The 23956-nt window shown below is 36.5% G+C and overlaps 1 protein-coding gene across 1 annotated transcript in view; it reads right to left on the reverse strand.

Moving 5' to 3' along the window:
* LOC131065399 (disease resistance protein RUN1) overlaps window positions 1-23956 on the reverse strand; it is a 73936-nt gene that overhangs the window by 42280 nt on the left and 7700 nt on the right. The window contains exons 4-5 of the mRNA XM_059221660.1: window positions 18140-18475; window positions 16752-18038 (exon numbers count right to left, since the gene is read on the reverse strand). Coding sequence (XP_059077643.1) covers window positions 16752-18038; window positions 18140-18475 — 1623 coding nt within the window. The remainder of the gene's footprint in view (window positions 1-16751; window positions 18039-18139; window positions 18476-23956) is intronic.

A 23956-nucleotide genomic window follows, 5' to 3' on the forward strand; every position in this document is an offset into this window, starting at 1 on the left:
ACAAGGATGCACACCTTCATCAGTGAGGACATATCCTTTAGAAAACAATGTATATAAATCCAAGCTAAAGAGGCATAACTCCTATTAGCAAGGAAAAAGTTGTAAAAGAGATATCTTGTAATAAGTTTAAAGGGATCCTTTTCACGGATATAAGGAGGAAGATATCATTTGAAAAGATATCCACCACCAAAAATAGAGGGGATTTTTGATAAAGATACCATATTTGAAAAAGGAGAAGGAGACTAAGAATACACACATTCTCCCATTGCTAGTAAAAAGTGGATACTTAGTGAATAATTGCACTCATTCACTAAGCATATATTATTCATGAAAGACGTATCATTTCAAACAAAGAATAGGTCATAACCAAGAAACATGTATGTACTCGTATGAAGGATAATTTTATGCAAGAAATGACATGAAATAAAAGATGCAATCTAACAAAGTAAAAGACAATCTGTAGAAGAGAGAGAACGAAACACTATTCTTTCCCCCCAAACATTGATACAAGAACACCAAAGAGAGATTAGTTATAAAATACACTCTTCTAAATAAAGGAAAATATCCTCATCAGGAATATGTTTTCCTACAAGAGGGATGAGATCCTTAATAGGGATATGCACATCCAAAATATAGAAGGGTTCATTATAAAAGATGCCACTCAATAAATGGAAAGGATTTAATTAATAATTATAGACTTTTAACACTAAGGAAGAGGTACCTATTAAGGGCATGTACTTATTATGCAATGATAAGTTCTCGATCAAAGATACTTATTCCAATTACACGAAGGGAATTCTCAACAATCTTATACAACTCCATAATCAATAAGATATCACTATAGAAGATACTACTTCACAAAGGGAAATTTTAATGTATAGAAGGAGAGATGTTTGGAAATCATTATTGCCCCCTAGCATAGAGATTAGAGAAGATACAAAATAGGCTATTATATTGCTACCAAAGTATGATTGCACATGAAATTGTACCACCATGAATGAAAATGAGCCCCCAATAAGTAATCTACTAATGTCACATAATGAGGAGAAACATAATAGCCACTAATGTTATTTAGTGATATGATATATTGGATGAATAAGTTGAATGTGACATGTTAAAGTGTCTAAAATCAATGAAAGTAAAACCATACGTAAGATGATAAGAATTAGAATGATCTGATCAACAAAGTAGTCTCTAGGAGAAGAATAGGCCACTAAGTCGCGTTCCTCTTGCACACAAACTTCCTCATGCGTAAAAGAAACCTTAGGAGAGGGACAAGTATAATTCATTAGGGCCTAATTTCTATAAGGGAGGGTATTGCAATGAATAGAAGGTAAAGCCTCACAAATGGGATTTTTAGTCCTATGAACCTCTTGGGAAGCTCATAAAAAGGCCTATCAATAATCATAATTTACTTATGAGTGGGATAAGTGTTGAGAGATGTAGAGGATGATCTAATTGAGCTGAAGTAATTAAGAGCTTGATCTAACATATCACTATCATCACTACTAAATATGACATTCATATTGACAAATGGTTTCTTAGATGCTTTGGTGGGATTTGAAGAATTATATCCAAGTTTGCATGAGATTTAATGTATGTTATTTTATAAAGGAACTCTAATCCCTTGTTCACTTGTACCACAACCATTATTATTGTATCCACTTTTAGCTAAATTATGAAAAATCAAACCATAAAGGGATGTCATAGATGGTGGTGTCTCATAGGTTTCAATGTCATAATTATATGAACTAGAAGAAGATTTTGAAGAACTAATAGAATCAACCACAAAATTGTTACTAAGTTGTTTACATAAGGTTGATTTCTTCTTAGGTTCCACCATATCACCATCCTTTTTAGTCTTAGGACCTATTATGGTGAGTTTATATTCTCCTATAAATGTAGGTATAAAATCTAAGTACCCCCAATCATCTTCTAAGAGTACCTCTTTAGATGAAAAAGTATCTTCAAGAGGAGTTGGTGTTTCATCTTAAGTAGTAGAAGAATTAGGAGAATATGAATAATATTTAGAATTAGATGAAGTTTGCAAAGTATACATTTTATTGTCATAATTATAAGGGACAATTTGCATGGCATGAATTTAAGGTTGTCCTATTAGAAGACTAAGTAAGACTATTGGGTAGGAATTGGATGGGTGTAGGGAAAATAACAAGTCTTGCCTTATAGGAAAGGTTAGAGTACCTAAGGATTCTCTAGCAACATTGTAAAAGACATGAATAGAAAGAGATTTGGGTTGAATAAGAGAAATCAATGGTTAAAACATTAAGTCCAAATATACTGTCCACAAATATTCATCTTATAGCATTACTAGTAATAAGGACAACAATCATAAGTGGGTCATATTGACTTTGAATCTCCTTAGGAGGTAAGTCATCTTGAGAGAACATAATTTGACCTTTTGATATTTTCATATAATCAATCAACAAAGCCATATTATTAGGTATCACCATAGGTGGAACATCTAAATTCTTTAAAGAATCTTGTAACATTCCATGATAGGTGGGTGAGGTTTGAATCAACTCCCAAATAGATATCTTGACAGGAGTAGCTTGAATTTGTTCAATGAGATCATACTCCTTTCCAATATGTTGAGAAAGATGAGGTGCTGGAGGAAGCATTAGTTGAGTAATAGGAAGAGAATTTGGGATAAACCAAGGAGGATTAGGTTTCCTATTGTTTTTTTTTGTTATGTGTGAGCAACTGTATTATAAATTTTTTGAGTGATTTGTTTGGCATATTCATAAGGATTTTTACTGGCATAACCACATTTCACAATAATGATTGGTTTACTAAGAGTGAAAAAAGTATCATGATTATAACCACCTTTAGCCACAATAACTAGTTTATTAAGAGGTTAAGACATTTGAGGAGTACTATCACCCTGAACAACAATCACGTGCTTTTTAGGTGTTTCATAACCATTGACATGTATCATATTGATCAAAGATGGTTTGGGAATAAAGGAAGTTCTAGTAGAGCTGAAATCATCAAGTGGTTCATAAGGAGGATTATCAACCTTAAGCGCTTTTTCGTGGATATTATTTTCTTTGAATTGAATGAAAGGGAAATCCTCATAGAGGGGATTGTTAGTGATATTGAACCCTTTTATCCTAAGAGAATTCTCTTGTTCCAAAGTATTCTTATAAGGGGGGTACATTTTAGGAGAATGGTCAACATCATTCCTAAGAGAGAGACTATTAAATGAAGTGTTGATAGTCTCTTCTTGTACCAGAATGTCATCATTGATAGGATCAATTTTAGGAGAGAGACAAGCACTAGTCATTAATTCTTCATCCCTAGAGGAAAGGTTATTGAAATGAAAAAAAGGTATAGTGTCACTGGGAAAGGTAGCCACCATATCATCCTCTCGCATTAAATGTTCTGAATGGGAGAGGTAATATCTTGAAGAAGGATCAACATCTCTCTTCAAATATGCATCATTAAGAGGGAGATTTTTGAGAGAAATATTAGTAGTCTCTTCTTGAACTGGGATGTCCTCATGGGCAGGGTCAATTTTGGGAGAGGAACAAGCATTATTTATTAATACTTCATCTTTTGAAGGGAGAGAATTAATAAAGGTGTTATTGAAATCATCCTCTTGCCTCACAATGTCCTTTGTAGGATATTTAGGAGAGGGGTGAAGGCACATAAGAAGGTCTAAGAAACTATCATAATGAAAAGAAAAGTTGGTTGAAGGCTGAAATTTTATCTTAGAGTCAACGAAATGGAATGGGATTTGAGGTAGTCCCCTATTTTTTTTTTTTGGCAACATGAAAATGACCCTTTCCTTACACAACCTCATTGAAATTTGAATTTGTTAATACTAAGATATTGATCTACTCATACTATTAAACTACCCATGGTAATAAGTTTGGATGATGATATTGATGACATGGTTAAAATTGTTGAAAATGATGTTGAGCTATCTATGGTATTTTCTAAGGAATTAGCTTTAGCTACTAGTGACACACATAATAATGCTCCTTTCTAGAGAATGGTCCATGTTTGGAACTAGACAAAGCTTGTTCTACTATATTAGTTTTAGCTCCTTTAGCATCATGCTTGACATCAATTTATAATGATAAGAAAGATTGGGGGGTGGGAGATATGTTAGATTATCTTGTTGGTGCAAATACTCTTTGTCTTTGTATCTTTTATTGTATGTAATGTGACTCCTAGTGATGTGTTTCTTTGTATATCTTTTAATTGTTAGGTTCTCTTTGGATGACTCTTGAAGATCCATTGGCACAAGGATATAAAGAGACTCATCTCATTGTGGCATTCCTCTATTTGTATCTTAATCCTTCTATATGTCATAAATATTTTTTTTTACAAATGTCCTTTTATGTTATCTTTTGGGGCTAATGCAAACTGTTGGGGCTTTTTGGTCTCTTCCATGTTGACCCAAAAAGACCCTTTATACTTCTAGGTTATATGCTCTTCCTTCTTTGTACTCATAGTTCCATTGCATTTGGGGGATGAGGTCAATCCAAAATGATCATAAGGCTATACGTGGTTTGTATAGTTTGAGTATACACCACAAACTTCTTTGTGCCACTACAACATCCTTTTGCAGTCTTCTATCAAGATTACCCTATGAATATATTTTTTCTTAACTGTGTAATCTTAGTTGACGTGAAGCTCACCTACCTTAACACAACTTGGTAGCCCTTGTGAGACCTTCACTTGTGCATGAGCCACCTAACATGACACAACTTCCTAGCCTTGTGACTCTTTGTGAACTTGGCTCCTAGTAAGCATACGAAGATCTTACTAGCCCTAGAGGCCATTCTTTGCATGTTTGTAACATGATTCCTAGAATATATCTAAGGATATTATTGATTCTATACGTCATGTCTTTTTTATGAGTCCTAGTGAGGATCCGAGGTTTCTTGCTTCTCGTAGATGCCACACCTTTAATGTTTTGCATGATCCCTGTGTATATTTAATGATGATCATGTCGATCATGTTGTGATTTCCATTTATCTTGATAGTATAGATTGATAAAATCCTAAATCTTGGGGGCATGATCATGTTGCTCATGTTGTGCTTTCTTTTTACTTTGACATTATAGGTTGATAAGATCCCAAGTCTCTAGAGCTGCCACTTCGCCAAGTTTGCTGTTATCTTGTCTTTTTTATATCTCAATGAAAGAATCTTTTTCTTCTCCATAATTTGTCATGAGTATATGTTCACACTCCTGCTAAAGTGGGGGATAACTGTAGTATCGTAAATATTGGCATTTTGGCACTAAGTTGTCATTAATGTCAACTGACATGATAGAGATCCACATAAGGGTGAGCATAAAGAATGAAGGTCTACCGGTAAAGTACAAACCGGTCTGAAGGATGGTTGCTTGTTTATGATGAAGAGGCAAAATGTTAAAAGTTGTCTCACACCATCGGAGGTGAAGATGTGCAACTGGTACATGAGGCTATACCGGTTAATAGAAGAAGAACACTCTACTGGCAAAGGGTTTATCGGTATGTGTTTGTTGGACCGACTGCATGTTGGTAGGTCGTGTCTTGATCGGTGTGATGCCATATGAAGCTGAGGTGGCAAGTGTGTTGTGGTTGATGAAGCCTCATCGACAAGGTTGATGAAACAAATAATCGTCATTAATGAAGGAGCCACAAATCATGGGATTGCATCAGACTGATTGTAGCTCGAGGAAGAAGGAATGACAGAGGAAGATCAGGGAGCAGTTGGCGCCTGGATCAATGCAAAGGAAATCCGATTTAGGACATTCTCATAAAGTAAACTTTTGGAATAATTTATGTGTCGGCTGACTTCATGACAGAAGATCTGATTTGTGATTGCCACTTCAAGGAAAATATGCATTGGATAATGGAAACCATGTGTAGAAGCAGTCTTCAAGGATAGGTGATTGATCCAAGATAGGGGGATTGGATCTCATGAAGATTGTGTCAGAAAAAGGAAACCCTTATCACTCAGGTTTTTGAATTGCATTTTTGTGGGAAATCACTGGATAAGTGATGAGAGCTCTGGACAGAAAAGTTGTTGATGCCGTGAAGATTGTGAAGTGAAGAGAAGTGAGAGTGAGCGAGGAGAAATTTTTTTGAAGGTGTTCTGAGCAAGTTGCAATGTGAGTGAGCGAGTAAATCGGTGAGAGGATTCTATCGCTAGTATCATAGTCTAGCAGTTGAACCTAACAGGTAAGGTATGGCAAAGCAGACAACATCCTAGTGTGACACAGTGTGTTGAGAGACTATGTGTGAAAGGGAGAGTAAGATAATAGAGAGTGATTTGATTCTAGAGTTTCAAAATTCATTTGCAACAAGAAGCCTCAATTGTATTTAAATATTATTTCAATATACATCGCCAAGTTGAAGCTTGGTGCATGGGTTGGTGCCCAAAATGTTTGTAAGTTAGTGTTTTACCTTTGAGGCTGGATTGGAGTAGTAGTCTCCAGCAACTCTTCTCATCGAGGTTTTTACCATATTGGGTTTTCCTCATAAATCTGGTGTTGTGAATCTCTTGTGTGTGAATGATCTCTTTGTTTTTCTCTCTTGCATTACTGGTATGATTGTTTAGTGGTTAAGTAAATAGTTGATTGTCTAAAGTTAGATCGGTAAGAAGGAAGATTGAGAAACCACTGATTCACCCCCCTCTCAGTGGTATTCTATGTTCAACAATTAGTATCAGAGCCTAGCTCCCAGTTATCTTTAAACCTTGGGTAGATTCTGGACTTTGAGCACAATGGCAAGAAGTGAGTCTGCTTCCTCAAAAGCCCCAATGTTTGATGGATCCAACTATGGCTTCTGGAGCAGAAGAATGAAGACCTATATTTCATCTCTTGGTTTTGGTGTGTGGATTGTCGGTCAAGAATGGATATGTCGTTCCTAATACTCCTCCCACTGATCTAGATGCAAAAAAGGAGTATGAGAATAATGCAAAGGCAAAACATGCCATCTTGAGTGGACTATCCGATAATGAATTTGTCAAAGTCATGCGCTATGTTTTAGCAAAGGAGACATGGGACAAATTGCAGAGGTTGTTTGAGGGAGATGAAAAGGTCAAGGAAGCCAAGTTGCAAACACTAAGGGGACAACTTGAAAGCATTAAAATGAAAGATGATGAAAAGATTGCAGACTATCTTCACAGATTTGATGAAACTGTGAATACTATTAGAGGACTTGGAGAAGAAATCACAGATGAGATTCTTGTAAAAAAGATACTTAGATCTCTCACTCCCAAATATTATACTAAGGTGTCAGCCATAGAAGAAACCAAGGATTTAAAGAATTTTACAATGGTTGAACTATTTGGCTCTCTGACAGCCTATGAGATGAGAAAAACCGATGAGACTTCCACAAGGAAAGAAGCAGTATTCCAAATCACCAAAAAGAGAAAAGAAGCTATTACTTGTAAAGAATCCAGTGAAGAATCTGATGTTGAAGTAGCAAACTTTGTTAGGAAGCTCAAAAGAGGATCTGACCAGTACAAAGGAAAGATACCACTTAAATGATTCAACTGTGGGAAGGTATAACACTTCGCTACAAGTTGTCCTCACAAAGAAGCCGGTGGAGATGAGTCAAGAGAGTTCAGAAGATCTATCGGCAAAGACAAAGAAAGGAATGACTACCGACAGGGAAGAAGAGGCTACCGGAACCAAAACAATCTATATACCATTGAGGATGACACAACAGATGATGAAGATCCATCAGAAGATGATGACCATGAGAACAATAGAAAAGTAAATCTTTTCATGGCACTTGAAAGACCTGCTGATGAAGATGTGGAAGAAGAGGATATTGAGGCTGAAGTGGATTTGGAGAGTGAACTTATCAGTGCACTTGAAAAATTGAGTAAAACAAGAAGAGAAATCAAGAGGGTTAAGCTTGTTGCAGTAGATGAACAAGATCTCTTGAAGCAGTCTTTGGAAGAGTCCGATCAAATTATATTTGACTTGAAGCTGCAACTGGAAGAAACTAAGAGGATCGATGAAGCTACAACCCTTGATTTGACAAAGAAAGAAAAAAAGAATCAAGAACTAGAAGAAGAAATAATAAAGCTCAGAAAGGAGCTCAAAGAAAGCAAGGAAGAAATAAAAATAAGAAGTATGAAGGCAACACTGAGGCTTTGGATAAGACATTGAGCAAACAAAAGAAATTCAAAGACACCAGAGGCTTAGGCTTTGAAGTTGGTCAAGGTTCAACCCACAAAGGTAAATCCAACAAAGAGATAATGTTCACTTCTTCAATTGAAGGTGAAGAAAAGAAGACATTCACTGTAGGCAAGGATACCGAAAAAAAGACATATGCAAATGCTGTTGGAAATCGACATCCAAACCGGTATACAGAAATGAGTCGGAGGCCACATCTCATGCATAAATATGCAAACCCAAGGAGGAACGCCAGAATTGACTGAGAAGGATTCACCGGATTCAACAACATGAATGGAAGACCCCCAATGAGGCAGTTCCATTTAGGACCAAGACAACCCAACCGGTATGTATCAGACTTTCATGGTTATTGTTACCGGTGTAATAAATTTGGGCACAAAATAGTTGACTGTAGGTTAAAAAATAAGCCTTCTATGAATTATGAAAGTAGAAATTCATTTAATGCACTCCAGGATATGAATGTTGTCTTCTATCAGTGCAATGGATATGGACAAAAGAGTTTTGATTGTAGGAAGAACAAACCAGTACCCTACAATAATTTTAAGGATGTTCCCTTTAATGAAAATATAAAATGCTATAACTGTCAAGAATTTGGACACATAGAAAAGTCATGCAAAAACAAGAAGATCAAGCAAATGAAGAAAAATCCAAATCATGAACCGGTAACTGAACCTGAGCTGAATATAGCAGCTGACAAGAAGAAGGAAATCAAACCAGTTTGGGTTGAGAAAGAAAAGGAAAAGGCATAATCAAGTCTCATAGTGCAGGCTGCCTTGCATGCTAAGAGGAAAAATCTATGGGTGGTAGATAGTGGTTGCTCAAACCATATGACTAGTGACAAAAGGAAATTCATTAAACTTAAAGATTGGATTGGTGGATCGGTAAGGTTTGGAGACAATTCCTCCATCAAAATAAAGGGAAAAGGAACACTAAGCATTGATGGAAAACTGAAGGCACATGATGCATATTATGTGGAAGGCCTCAAACATAATCTGTTGAGTGTGAGTCAGATGTGTGACAAAGGTTACAAATTCACCTTTGACTCCACAGGTTTCCAGATAATGAAAGATAGTACCAGTAAAGTTGTGGCAGAAGGAAAGAGAACTGATGGAAATGTTTATAATATGAAGGAATGCTATGAGTCCCAATGTATGTTAGGACAAGTAGATGAAAGTTGGTTGTGGCACAGAAGATTACGCCACATAAATTTTGATAACTTAGTTGCAGTAAGCAAAAAGGGGTGTGTGAGGAATATTCCACTCATCATCAAACCGGCAAACACATTTTGTGATGAATGTGTAAAAGGTAAGCAAACAAAAGTGAGTTTCAGGACAAAGGAGCACAACACCTCAAAGCTACTTGAAATTGTGCATACAGATCTGTGTGGTCCGACTAGAACAAAAGCACTTACCGGTGAAAGATACTTTATGCTCTTCATTGATGACTACTCAAGGATGACATGGGTCACCTTTCTGCAAGATAAATCACAAGCATTTGAAAGATTCAAAATCTTTTGGAAGATGGTGGAAACGGAAAGTGGGTACAAATTAAAATGCCTAAGATCAGACAGGGGTGGAGAGTTCACATCAAATGAATTTGAAGCTTATTGTGAAAAACATGGAATTAGAAGGCAATACTTTGCTCCTAGAACACCACAACAAAATGGTGTGGTAGAAAGGAAGAACAAGACAATCAAGGAGATGGCCAGAACCATGTTGAATGAGGCCAATCTGCTAGATACTTATTGGAAAGAAGTTGTGCATACTATTGCATACACTTTGAGTCGGGTTCAATTAAGAACAAACAACAAGATGACACCTTATGAGTTATGGTATGACCGGAAGCCATCAGTCAAATATTTCAAAGTATTTGGAAGCAAGTGCTTCATCAAGAAAGATATGGATGGTTTAGGAAGTTTTGACTTCAGGAGTGATGAAGGAATCTTTCTTGGCTACCCATCTAAGAGAAAAGCTTACAAATGCTACAATAAAAGACTAAGAAGGGTCATTGAGAGTGTGCATGTGAAAGTTGATGAAGATATGCATAGAGGATCTCAACCACAGGTTAACCGGTATGATGACTCCAGTGATGAATATTATGAAACTTAAACAGAAACTAAACCAGAAGTAGCATCCCAGAAGGTTCCCAACCGGTACATACAACTGAATCACCCAGAAGAACAAATTTTGGGAAATAAGAGTGATGGTGTGCAGAATAGAAGAAGACTTGCTCAGAATGATGAACAAGTCAACCTATACCTCATGAATGAAGATCAACCCAAAACTTTCATTGAGGCTAGCGAGAGACAAGAATGGATGGATGCCATGGAAGAAGAACTGCACTAGATTGAGAAGAACGAGACTTGGGAATTAGTCCCTAGACTGGAAGACAAGAATATCATTGGCACAAAGTGGGTCTACCGGAACAAAATGAATGAAGAAGGTAAAAATGTAAGGCATAAAGCTAGACTAGTGTGCAAAGGATACTCTCAAGTAAGGGGGATTGACTTTGAAGAAACATTTGCACCTGTGGCTAGACTAGAAGCAATTAGGTGCTTACTCTGCCTACAAGGGCTATAAGGTATACCAAATGGATGTAAAATATTCTTTTCTAAATGGAAATTTAGAAGAAGTATACATGGAGCAACCGGAAGGATTTCTGTTGCATGATGATGAGACATTTGTGTGTCGGTTAAAGAAGGCTCTGTATGGTTTGAAGCAAGCTCCTAGAGCATGGTACTCAAGATTAGATCAGTATCTGAAGGAGCAAGGATTCAAAAAGGGAAGTGCTGACAGTAATTTGTACATAAGGAAAGATGGGAATCACATGATTATTGTGGTTGTGTATGTAGATGACATCATCTTTGGAGGCAACAAGGATACTCTCTACAAAGAGTTTGCTAATCAGATGCAGTTAGAATTTGAGATGTCAATGCTTGGTGAATTGACTTACTTCCTTGGCTTGCAGATACTACAGAAAGATAAAGGAGTCTTTATCTCACAGGTCAAGTAAGCAAAGGAGATACTGAGGAAATTCCAACTGGAAGATTGCAAACCGGTAAGTACTCTCATGGTGACCGACAACAAATTGAGTAAGAATGATGAATCACCGGTAGTGGATCAGACTTTGTACAGATCCATGATAGACAGTCTACTGTATCTACTTCTTCAAGACTAGATATAGTTCAGGCAGTATGCATGGTAGCCAGATTCCAAGATGCACCAAAGCAGTCACACATGAATGCTATTTGCAAAATTTTTAGGTACCTACAAGGAACTCTCAGCTATGGTTTGTGGTATCCTAAATAGGGAGATTTTATCTTGGAAGCATACACTGATGCTGATTGGGTAGGATGCATTGATGATAGAAAGAGCACAAGTGGTGGTGCATTCTTTCTAGGTGACCGGTTGGTCTCTTGGCATAGCAAGAAGTAGGACTCAGTCTCCTTATCCACTGTTGAAGTTGAGTACATTGTTGTTGCTACATATGCTGCCTTAGGTGCTTTGGATGAAGCATACTCTCAAAGATATACAGGTAGACATCACTGAACCTATTCTCATCCGGTGTGACAATTTGAGTGCAATCAACATAGCAAAGAATTCGGTCATGCATTTCAGAACAAAACACATTGCAATCAAATATCACTTCCTCAGAGAGAAGGTTGAAGGACAGGAGGTAAGAATGGATTATGTTCCTACTAGTGAACAAGTAGCAGACATTTTCACCAAACCATTACCGGTCAGCACTTTTGAGTACCTCTGACACAAGTTGGGCATTGTATCATCTGCCTAGGAAGGTTTTATGTGGCTCAGGGGGAGCATGTTATGGATCAAAGGGGGAGTGCACAAGTACCCTTTGTCATTGTGTTAAAGGGGGGGAAATTTTGGTATGAAGTGCATTGTGAGAAGTTGACATCAATGCCAAAGGGGGAGATTGTTGGCATTTTGGCACTAAGTTGTCATTGATGTCAACCGGCATGATGGAGATCCACATAAGGGTGAGCATAAAGAATGAAGGTCTACTGGTAAAGTACAAACTGGTCTGAAGGATGGTTGCTTGTTTATGATGAAGAGGCAGAATGTTAAAAGTTGTCTCACACCACCGGAGGTGAAGATGTGCAACCGGTATAGGATGCTATACCGGTTAACAGAAGAAGAACACTCTATTGGCAAAGGGTTTACCAGTATGTGTTTGCCGGATTGATTGTGTGTTGGTAGGCTGTGTCTTGATCGCTGTGATGCCATATGAAGATGAGGTGGCAAGTGTGTTGTGGTTGATGAAGCCTCATTGATAGGGTTGATGAACCAGATAATCGCCATTAATGAAGGAGCCACAAATCACGGGATTGCGTCAGACTGATTGCGGTTCGAGGAAGATCAGGGAGTAGTTGGCACCTGAATCAATGCAAAGGAAATTTGATTCATGACATTCTCATAAAGGAAACTTCTAGAATACTTTATGTGTCGTCTGACTTGATGACAAAAGATCTGATTTGTGATTGCCACTTCGAGGAAAACATGCATTGGATAATTGAAACCGTGTGCAGAAGCAGTCTTCAAGGATAGTTGATTGATCCAAGATAGGGGGATTGGATCTCATGAAGATTATGTCAGAAAAAGGAAACCCTTATCGCTCAGGTTTTTGAATTGCATTTTGGGGGGAAATCACTAGATAAGTGATGAGAGCTCTGGACAAAAAGTTTTGTTGATGCTGTGAAGATTGTGAAGTGAAGAGAAGTGAGAGTGAGCGAGGAGAAAAAATTTTGAAGGTGTTCTGAGCAAGTTGCAGTGTGAGTGAGCGAGCAAACTGGTGAGAGGATTCTACCGACAGTATCATAGGCTGCTAATTGAACCTAACAGGTAAGATGTGGTAGAGCAGGCAACATCCTAGTGTGACACAGTGTGTTGAGAGACTGTGTGTGAAAGGGAGAGTAAGATAATAGAGAGTGATTTGATTCTAGAGCTGCAAAATTCATTTGCAACAAGAACCCCCAATTGTATTCAAATCGTATTTCAATATACATCACCAAGTTGAAGCTTGGTGTAGGGGTTGGTGCTCCTTGGGTTGGTGCCCAAAATCTTTGTAAGTCAGTGTTTTACCTGTGAGGCTGGATTGGAGTAGTAGTCTTTAGCAGCTCTTCTCACTGAGGTTTTTCCCATATTGGGTTTTCCTCGTAAATCTGGTGTTGTGAATCTCTTGTGTGTGAATGATCTCTTTGTTTCTGTCTCTTGCATTACTGGTATGATTGTTTAGTGGTTAAGTAAATAGTTGATTGTCTGAAGTTAGATTGGTAAGAAGGAAGATTGAGAAAGCATTGATTCACCCCCCTCTCAGTGGTATTTTGTGTTCAATAGTAAATTATATCCTTTTACAAAGTTCACAGTTCGTTTGACCTCAATTTGGTGGTTGATCCTAATGCACTTAATTCATCTTTGATTATGTTTTGGTTTTAGACCTTTTTTTGGTAACTTGGTGGATTACCTTATTCATGACATTTTTCCTAGCTCAAAGTGTAAGGACTAGGGCACTTAGCACCCCTATCCTAGCATTTGGATTCAAAATTTGAGTTTCAAATGGCAACTCTGGAAGTAGAAAAATCATGCTTTGATGTCAATCTTCCTCGAAATTTAAATTTGAAAAGGTTATAAGTTTCATATAAATACAACTCCCCCTTTCTTTCAAACTCTAAGTCTTACTATGAGCATTCAATTAAGTACATTCAAGGCAATTGAACACAAATCTATAATCAAGAAGTCAAGCATTCAACCATACATCATTGTTTCAACAATCATAATCAATCATAATGTGTCACTTCATAATGAAGGCATGCATCAACATCCATTAAGGAATATCAAGTCTAGGGTTCCATATCTAAGGTATAATTTTTCAATTTGAGCATTTTAATTATTGTTCTAACCTTTGTCCTTCTAAGGACAAACTCTTTTTTATCCCTCATTATTATAGTGGAGGTGAGAACACCAACACAGGATTTGACTTAGGCAAGCCCCTATACCAGACAACCCTTCTTCCCTATTTTTGTGTGTGTAGGTTCAAATCCAATCACAAAGAGTGTTATAGTTGTGCAAAGAATACAACAAAGACATTCTTAGATTTCGAAGAGGCAAAAACACCTACAGTACTAGGGTGCCATCTAACCTTGTCTAACACTTTTTGGTTGAATTTTGGGAAGATAGATCTACAAGATCCTCTAATAGGGAATCTAGTACTTTTTGGTCACAAGCATCTCAAACTAAGGTACTAAACAATGGTGTCCAACATTCTCAAGCTCGGTTCGCTATAACATGTTTCTTTTTGCATCCTCTTTCCAGATTTGAGCTATTGTGTTGATTTCCAATTTTGAATTTCACTATTATTGTTGAAAGATATCAATTTCTTATCATTTAGCCTAGATCTTGCATACTCAATTCCAATCGCACAAACCTAAAAAAGGGAAAAATCAATCAAAGTATTCAGCTCTCCTTTTAAGATTGAATTTGAACCCTATCATTAATTTCCAATGAAAATTTGAGATCTTAATTTGCATACATAAGTTAGAATCCAAATTTTCACCACATCAACATGATAAGTTTCTAGAAGAAGTATGCAAAGCCTCAAATATCGTATAATATATTTAATGTCTATATTAGATTGGATGATCAAATAATGTAATCATGAGTAAAATTTAATGAATATCAAAAGAATAGATTTAAATATTTGTAATCATTTTATCAAATTGAATAAATATTATTTTCTAGCAATTTATGTGTTTTGTAATTCTTTCACTAACCTTGGGATCTCATACCATGTCTTTTATGGTAGAGATAGTTTTTGAGGTTGTCTTTTATTGGAAGCTTATCATAGAGGGAATGTCTTTTATGGTAGAGGTAGTTTTTGAGGTAGTCTTTTATGGGAAGCTTGTCGTTGGGAATTTCTCCTTCTTACCATAAACTCTTTACAAGTGGGGCACCCATTAGGGGAAGAGCACCATTTACCATCCCTATTCCAATAAGTGTTCACTCCTTGCACACTCAACCCCCCTATTACTAATTAAAAAGAAACCAAAAAAAGAATAACTAAAAGCCCATTAATAAATTTCATATGTACCAATGGTCACCCATTTTTTAGCAGTTTTGGACCATAATTGGCCCATTTGTGCACCATTATTGATACCCATAGTACAAGACTACTAGAGCATTTATTCAGAAGTATTGGCAATTTAAATGCACAGTTATAGAGGCATCTTTGAACAGGGATTGGGTGACACTTTGAAATGTTTACTTTTGACCCTTATGTGCATAATGGATCCCACAACATGCATCGTTACTATCCAGAAGCCAAAACAATAGCTATAAGCAATTAAGTTACATACAAAGAAAACAAAAAAAAATCGTTAAAGTCTAATGTACCATTCAAAATCTGTGGACATACAAAATTAAATATAATGATTACTAATATGCTTCCCCTATTCATGACTATGCCTATTCTACCATTGCAGTTCCAAACTCCAACACAATAACTCAGGTGGACTCTTTATGAATTAGCAACAGTTTGCTACAAATTAAATTCGAACCCACAACCTCGTTAAAAACTAAAAAGGGAAACAAGTTTGAAGGAGAGAGTGGAGGATATGACATCAATAATTATTGAATATTTCAACATATTGGGCGTCCCTGAAGGGAACTTTACTATTAAGTGAAAACTGTAATTCTAGTAAATTGTGCGCTTGCATCTACTAGGTTTTGCAAGGCTTGTGCCGTTGTAATAAACTGCCTATTGTCATGTTGAAATTCCTTGATTTAATGTTTCTTACAAGCTACTTTTGATGATGGTTTTCATTTTCTAGAAGTTGATTGGTTTGCAGGCCTTCACTGGCTCACAAACCTCCCTGCATGAGTAATTTGTTGGAATGTGAAGTCCAAATTGGGCTCTTAGCTTGCTATGGTTGAGTTACCTTGGACTCCCATCTAGCAGTGGTTGAGTCATAATGGCCTTCTTAGATAGTAGTGGTTGCGTCATCATGGATTACCCACTAGTAATTTTTTTGAGACTTACTATAAATAGAAAGTTTTGTTGGAAAACTTTCAATAAATTGTAATTTCAACATGTGTTTTACATGTAGTTGTGTGAGTCATACTTACTGTATTTAGTAAGTTGTCTTCAAGTAGGACTCTGCAACTCGGTTGTTTAAGGCTGCTCGAAGTCATGTTTTGAAAGACAATTTTTAAATTTGTTGTAATTCTGTAATTCCTGAGAATCAATACGAAAGACAAAATTTGCTCATAGTTTTTTACTGGTATATTTTTACCTGGTTTTTCCATGTAAATCTGTGAATTATGTGCTTTTGTTTTTCTTTGCAAATTTTCTTCACTTGTTATTTTTCTCACATAATTAAGAAAATAGATGAAAGTGGCTGTCTAAAGAAAATCTGTGTGTATATATATGCATAGTCTCTAATAGAAATTCCAACAGTTGTGTGCCAGAAACACAATTTATCGACAGATTTGTTAAGCACGCCAAAAATAAAGGGAAAAAAATGTTCTAGGATTCTTTCAGGTAAAGATAATGAATTGTTTTTATGACTCACCAGATACCCAGGGTGAGATGATATGTCGCTGTACCCCCAAGGAACGGACATCTGAAAACAAGACAAATTTTCCAATGCATCCAGACCCTCAATGCTGCTCAGCTTCCAACACCCATGGGCGTTAATAACTTGTATTGATCTCAGACCATCCTTCTTTAGCGTCCTTAGTTCACAACATCCGCTTATGTCAAGAACTTTAAGTCTTGCCAGGTTAGAGAGGCATGCCAGTGTTGTCAGCTTTGTACAGTTCCTCAGTTTCAGACTTGTCAAATTGCCTGGTAACCTTCCAATCTTTGTCAAAAGACGATTGTCGGACAGATCAACAATTTCAAGTTTGGGAAAAAGACTTTCGGCCTGAGGAATGTCTATCTCTAAAATGTGGCTGTCTCTAATGATTAAATCTGTCAAACAACCTGAGCGATTCGGACGAGCAGCCTGACCAATACTTCCCTGTGCCTGAGAACTATCCAGTGACATATTTCCCGGATCCGCTCCTTTCAGCAACTGCTCCAAATCAAGTGGACAATCTTTAACATCCAAAATTTTCAAATTCATCCATGCAATTGTTTCAGGTAACGCTCTCATTCCAGATTTATATATTCTGAAACTTTCCAAATGTACTAACTTTTCAATAGAGTTGTCAATATAAAGTAGATTAGTGCATCCTATGAAAGTTAACTCTTTCAAACTGCTCAAATTATATATAGAAGATGGCATCTCTGTCAATCCTGAGCTCCCTATAAGTAGTTGTTCAAGATCTTCCAGCTGTTCAAGATTGTGAGGCAATTCCCTCAACTGAGTATGGACCACATTTAAATGCTTTAAAGATTTTTGAACCTCAGTTCCTTTGGGTATTTCCCTTAGCATAGAGCAACCCTGAAAGTCGAGGTACTCAAGCGTGGAGATTTTTCCCAAATCGTGGAGAATGAGGTTCCAGCAATCTCGCAAAGCTAAATATTGAAGTTGCAACAGCTCTTCAGTAAAAGAATGGGGCAAATGACACAAATCGCTACAGCCAGATAGATCTACACGTCTCAGATTTCTTACTTCTTCAAACTTAATTGGGAGTGTTTTCAGGCCTCCGATATTTTGTAAAACTATCTTAACCAAATGCTTGAAATTCAGCTTGCCTAACCACGCCTGAAACCACTGTCCCATATTAATTGGAGGATGCAATGAAGGTGCAGTTTTTGAAGCTGAACCTTGTTTTGTGGAAAAGGCTGTTGAAGGATCAGCTGCGCTTGCGCTTCCAAAATCTTTAGTACATGCGACTTCCAAAGCACACAGCTGCGATACCAACAGTGTTTTAATTGCTATGAATATTTACGATTACATAATGGAAAAGCTCTGCTCTAGTTAAAGCGTTGGCTGAGGAAGGATCCACATACCTCACGATCATGAAACAAGTTGCTGAAATCTTGAGGGCTAACACCATGAATTTCCAACACTCTTAAACTTCTCAGTAAGAGAGTTGAAGGAATATTCCTTAAACTATTCCATGGGAGGGCAAACGGATTTAAAGTGTCCCTGGATCCTCTCAAGCGAAACCATATCAAGTCACCGGACACACTATTTAATTGCTGCAGGATAGCGGAATTTTGAACCACTAGAAGGTTTAGTCCGTATATATCTTGATTTTGCAGAAATTGTGGCAGCGGGTGATTTTCATCTCTACGAATTCCTCTTACATCGTACTGTTGGGTAGAGCCATGGGAACCAGAAACCTTAGATAGGGAAAAACAGAGTTTATTATTTTATGTAAAAATACATTTTGAAAACAATTACTATAAAATAATGTATAGATAATTTCAGCTTGCACGCATATTGTCTAAACAAGGGCTTGTGGTTATTTCAAAACGCTGCAGATGTATTGGAACCTTCAGTACGGCTGTAGAACCAAAAAAAACAGGTGACTCCACAAAATAAACTTTATTCTACTTTGATCAAAATTACATTGATATAAATTAGAGATGTGCATTATAGTCAAAAACTTGTAAGCTGTTGTTATTTTTCCTCAAGCATTACCTTTAATTATCTGCGGAGATGACTATAATAAAATAAAGCTACAAACAGTACTACAGTGGAAAAAAAACAGGACAGATGATAAATTGTTTTCCTCTACGCATTATTTTTCTCCACAAGAATCACATATATAGATGACCTTTACAAGGATGGGCAGAAGAAGCAATATGTCCTCACAAAAATCCTTTTTAAATTAGTCAAAGACCACATTATTAAATGCTATACAAGAGGGCATTGGAAGGTCTTCCGAGAGTAGCAAACGAGGGACCCAGAAATCACAGAGTTTAAAAATCCCTGCAATGTTTTAGGCAACGAAGAAGTTCAGAATAAGATAACGAGAGCAGACAAGAAATGTGTTTATTATGGCCTTCAATTTCATTTGATTGTAAAAATTTATTCGAATCAGAATGAGAGATACAACAAAAGAAGGCGAACTGTCCAGCTAAGAAAATTACAAAGAGTTATCCAAATCAACAAGTTGATCCAGCATATGAGACAACTCAGGAGATAATTGAGCCCTATTCTCAATAGGCCAACCCTCAATAAATTCAGAGACCCATTTAGCAAGACAATCAACTACCCCATTCCATACCCTAGGAATATGAAGGAAAGTGACTGACTCAATAGAATCACAAAACAAAAGAATCTGCCGAATAACCAACTACAACTGCAAACTAACACCATCAAAGTGTTGCCGATTCAACAAAGACACCACAACCTGGGAGTCAAATTCAACAACAATCCGCTGCCAAAGAAGAGAACAATTGTGTTCCAATGCAACCAAAATAGAAAGAGCCTCCATACGATTATTCGTATGGAAACCTTTTTAGATAGAAAAAAGAAACTGAACTTGTCCAGAACTACCACGCCCCTCTCCACCAATACCAACATGCTCAAGATTTGTGATGATCTCCGGAGAATCCATCAAATTCTCAATTAAGGGTTTTACTTTATCTGTGGAGATGATGGTGTTTTCATGCAAGCTTGGAAATTAACTTTTATCCCACTAATTGTACTCTATGGTTACATCCTGCCTAAATCAGATTTTATAGCCTCCCAAAGAGATATTGGGACGTTCTTTTGTTTGAAATTGGGACCAATTTAGGAGAATTTATGAAAGTTGAGGAAAATGTTCACGAGGAAAGATCTCTTGATACGAAGATGGAATAGATGGCGATCTCCAGGAAGCTGCGAATTTTTTTGGGTGTGCTATGATCACCTGCCTAAAAATCATTTTAATTGGCAATTGTAAAAAATCAAAAGCTTCTCGGATAACATAACAAATCCTTCTATACATGTGGACCGATGAGGTTATAGCAGAAAAGATTGCAGCATTCATTTTCTAGGAAAATCCTTATATCTGATGCACTAGTAATGCTTTAGAGAAGATTTCTGAAAAGAACCAGAGAGGAGTGTCGACGATAATTCAACCCTATGTGGATTTTAAAAAGATTGTGAATAACTAGAGTTTGACAGATATAGAACCACGGAATAGAAAGTGTACATAGATAAACAGAACATTAGAGTTCAACTATACTGGAAAAAGTAATGGAATGCAGAGAAACTACAGATTCAATCGGTACTGGAGGTCCTAAATGAAAAGATTCAAATAGAAGAACGGGACCAGTCAACCTATTTTCAGGAGGAGGACTTGGTCTCAATTTCTAATGGAAGTTCGAAAAAGGGAATAACTATTCTACAGAGGATTTTTACAAGATGGAGATTGCTGAAACATTTTTAGAAGTTGATTGTGTTGCTCTTTGGTACGTTTGTCCTCGATGACAAGAAAGTAAAAAAAAGGGGAAGCTGTGTTTTTAATAAGCATGTGGTTATTTATTTAAAATGTCCTTCTCATGAGTCAGTTTAGTGACACGGACACTTTGTCTTGGCTGACGTGTTATGTGTTTAAAACATCTCTCTCTCGAGCCAGACGGGTGACACGGATGCAATGAATAACCTGACTTGGCATTTATTGAAACGGCATCTTTGGTTTAAATCATGTTTAATTTATCTACGGACAAACAGCATATACTTCAAAATACATTTTTGTGACTGACAGGTTAAAAGGTTTTCGAGAAATGTTTTGAGTTTCATTTTACTTTTGAACTTGTTTGGCGTCCGTCACAAACCCTAACGCCATGAGAGACGCAGCCGCCGCTAAGGAGCTCGAATCAGTTTGTTCATGCTTTGTTTTTGTTTTTCATGACTGGGTATTCAAGCAGTTTCTTCCCTTTCCGTTGCACAGTTAAAAACGGTTATTTGATTTTCAGTTTGCAATTCCTGTAAGTTATTGGTAACCCTATACGAGGGTTATTCTGGAAGAACATGTGGTGTTTTTGGTTGGGTATAAAACAGTTTTATTGAGAACAGTTGAGACAAGAAAAAACATAGAGAGAGGAGTGTGAATAAAGTGAAAGACATAGCATTTGTTTAAAAAGGAAGTGCTGTAGTTTACCAGAGATAGTCGAGGGTTTCTTGAGAATCAATACTCTGTTTTTTGTTGCAAAGTACATGAGGCTTTATTGTTTGAAACTATATTGTTCAGAGATTGAAATTTTTATTTTTTTTTCTCTCTGATAGTGTTGATTTCATCCTTGAAGAATATTGTTGCAAAATTTTTCATCTGTACAGACTGGTAAAATATTCTTGCTCCAATCCCTGATGGTTTTGTGACTGCAAGATTTAAGTGCATGCATAAAATCACCAGTGGTTGTAGCTCAAGTTGAAATATTTATTGATAAGAAGAGGGGTTGGTGCTCCTTGAGGCCTTGTGGTTTCTAAAACTTGTGAACTGAGTTGGTGCTCTTTTTGAATTAATATAAGGGATCTTACCGAGTGGTTTTTCTACCCCAGGAGGGTTTTCCACTCATGAAAACTATGGTGTTATGTGCATTGTCTTGTCTCATTCTGTTTTACTAGTTTATGCTCTGATACGTCATATTTTAGCTCTCTTTATTTCATACTCTGTTTTGTTGGGTTTATGTAATGCAATATTTGAAGTACTCATTTAGATGTTTCAAGATCGTGTAAAAGATTTAATACCATTTTTTAAAGTCTGAATCAAGTGTTTTAGTTGGTTCTATGGTATATTTCATGCTTCATTAATGTATTTCATCAAGGTGTTAAGTCTCAGTCATCAGTGCATACTGTGAATTAAAATTGTCAAGTTCATAAAAGTATATCTTGTTAAAATTTGTCACACTCTGATTCACCCCCCCCTCTCAGAGTGTTTCCACTTCCAACAAGTTGTATCAGAGCATAGGGTCCCTCATATAGGTCTGTCCTAGGGATTGTTCCTAGTCACTTGGAAGTTTTTTTTTATGGCTCAAACTCAGGAAGGTGCTTCACTTTCAAGAGCTCCTCTTTTTGATGGAACTGATTATGTGTTCTGGAAGATTAGGATGGAAACTTATCTCATTTCAGTTGATCTTAATGTGTGGAATATTGTGACCACAAAATATACAGTTCCTTCCATTATTCCTACTGATCCTGATGATAAAACCAAGTATGAGTTAAATGCCAGAGCTAAGCATGCTCTCTTATGTGGTCTCACTAAAGATGTTTTTGTTAAAGTCATGCATTGTTCTTCTACTTATGATATTTGGAAAAAACTTGAAACCATTTATCAAGGGGATGCTAAGGTTAAGGAGTCTAAAATTCTTACACTCAAAAATCAGTTTGAATCTTTAAGAATGAAAGAAGATGAAACAGTAGCAAGCTATTTTCTTAGAGTTGATGAAATAGTAAATTCGAGAAAGGGTCTTGGTGAAGAGGTTGAAGAAAAGGAAGTTGTCAATAAAGTGATTAGAACCTTGTTACCCAAATTTGAAACTAAGGTTTCAACCTTAGAAGAAAAGAAAAGTTTTTCTACCATGACACTTGATAACCTACAAAGCATTCTTACTGCCTATGAGATGAGGATAGGTAATAATCCTTCTTCTTCAAAAGAAACAGCTTTTAAAGTAGAAAAGAAAGAAGAACTTAATAGTGAATCTGAGCTTTCAGATGCTATAGAAGCCCTTTTTGTTAGAAAACTAAAAAAGAAATATAAGGGCAAATTACCTTTTAAGTGCTTTAATTGTGGCAAAGCTGGACACTTTGCTGCTCAATGTCCTCTAAGTGATCAAAACATTGAAGAGGAAAAACCAGAAAAATTCTACAAAAAGAAAATGTGGAATCCTAAAAGGAGATTTAATACCTTCAAGAAAAAGAAGAGTCTTTTTACTAAAGAAGACTCTGGAAATGAATCAGATGATTCACCTTGTGAAGGTGATGAAACTCTATTTATGGCAGAATTAGAAGATGTAACTAGCAAAAAAAATGAATTTGAAGATTTAGATCAAGGAGAAATTGATCTTGAAGGAGAATTGCTTTGTGCTTTAAAAGAAATAAAGAGGTTAAAGAAACTTGTAGCTTCACATGAAAATTCAAATCAGATTTTACAAATCGAGTTGAATGATGCAAATTTAGTGACTTCAAACTTGAAGTCCCTTCTTGAAGAAAGAGAAAAGAAAATTGAAACATTAGAACAACAGTTCGCAAAACTTCAAAAAAAAATTGAACAGTATGAAAGTACAATACATCTAAATGATATCTTGAGCAAGCAGAAGTTGCATAAAGATTTGGCTGGATTAGGGTTTGATAAAGCTGAGTCATCAAGACAGAACACTAAGCCTGCAACTAGAAAATCATTTCAGACTTATAACAGAACAAAACCTTTTAGGTTTGGCTTTTTTCATGGATACTGTTTCTATTGCAATAGGTTTGGTCATAAGGTTAATACTTGCAGATTTCTGCAACAAAGATCTCCTATGTTTGGTTACAATCAAGGATATGATTTTCCAAACACAGTAAAGTGTAATAAGTGTAACTCTTTTGGGCATACTACTATACAGTGCAAAACAAAGGCAAGCCCTAATAAAATATGGAAACCTAAGTTTGTATCTGGTATTGAGCAATCAATGATAGTGCAAACTGCACTTCTCTCAAATAAGAAATCTTTATGGGTGTTGGACAGTGGCTGTTCACACCATATGACAGGAGATAGAAATAAATTTCTGCATCTTGAAGACTTTAATGGTGGCTTTGTATGCTTTGGGGATAATTCAGGAGCTTATGTACGAGGTAAAGGTACATTACTGCTAAATGATGATACTCCTATTCATGATGTGTACTTTGTTGAA

This window comes from Cryptomeria japonica, chromosome 5 (assembly GCF_030272615.1).
Source record: "Cryptomeria japonica chromosome 5, Sugi_1.0, whole genome shotgun sequence".
Classification (NCBI taxonomy): Eukaryota; Viridiplantae; Streptophyta; class Pinopsida; order Cupressales; family Cupressaceae; genus Cryptomeria; species Cryptomeria japonica.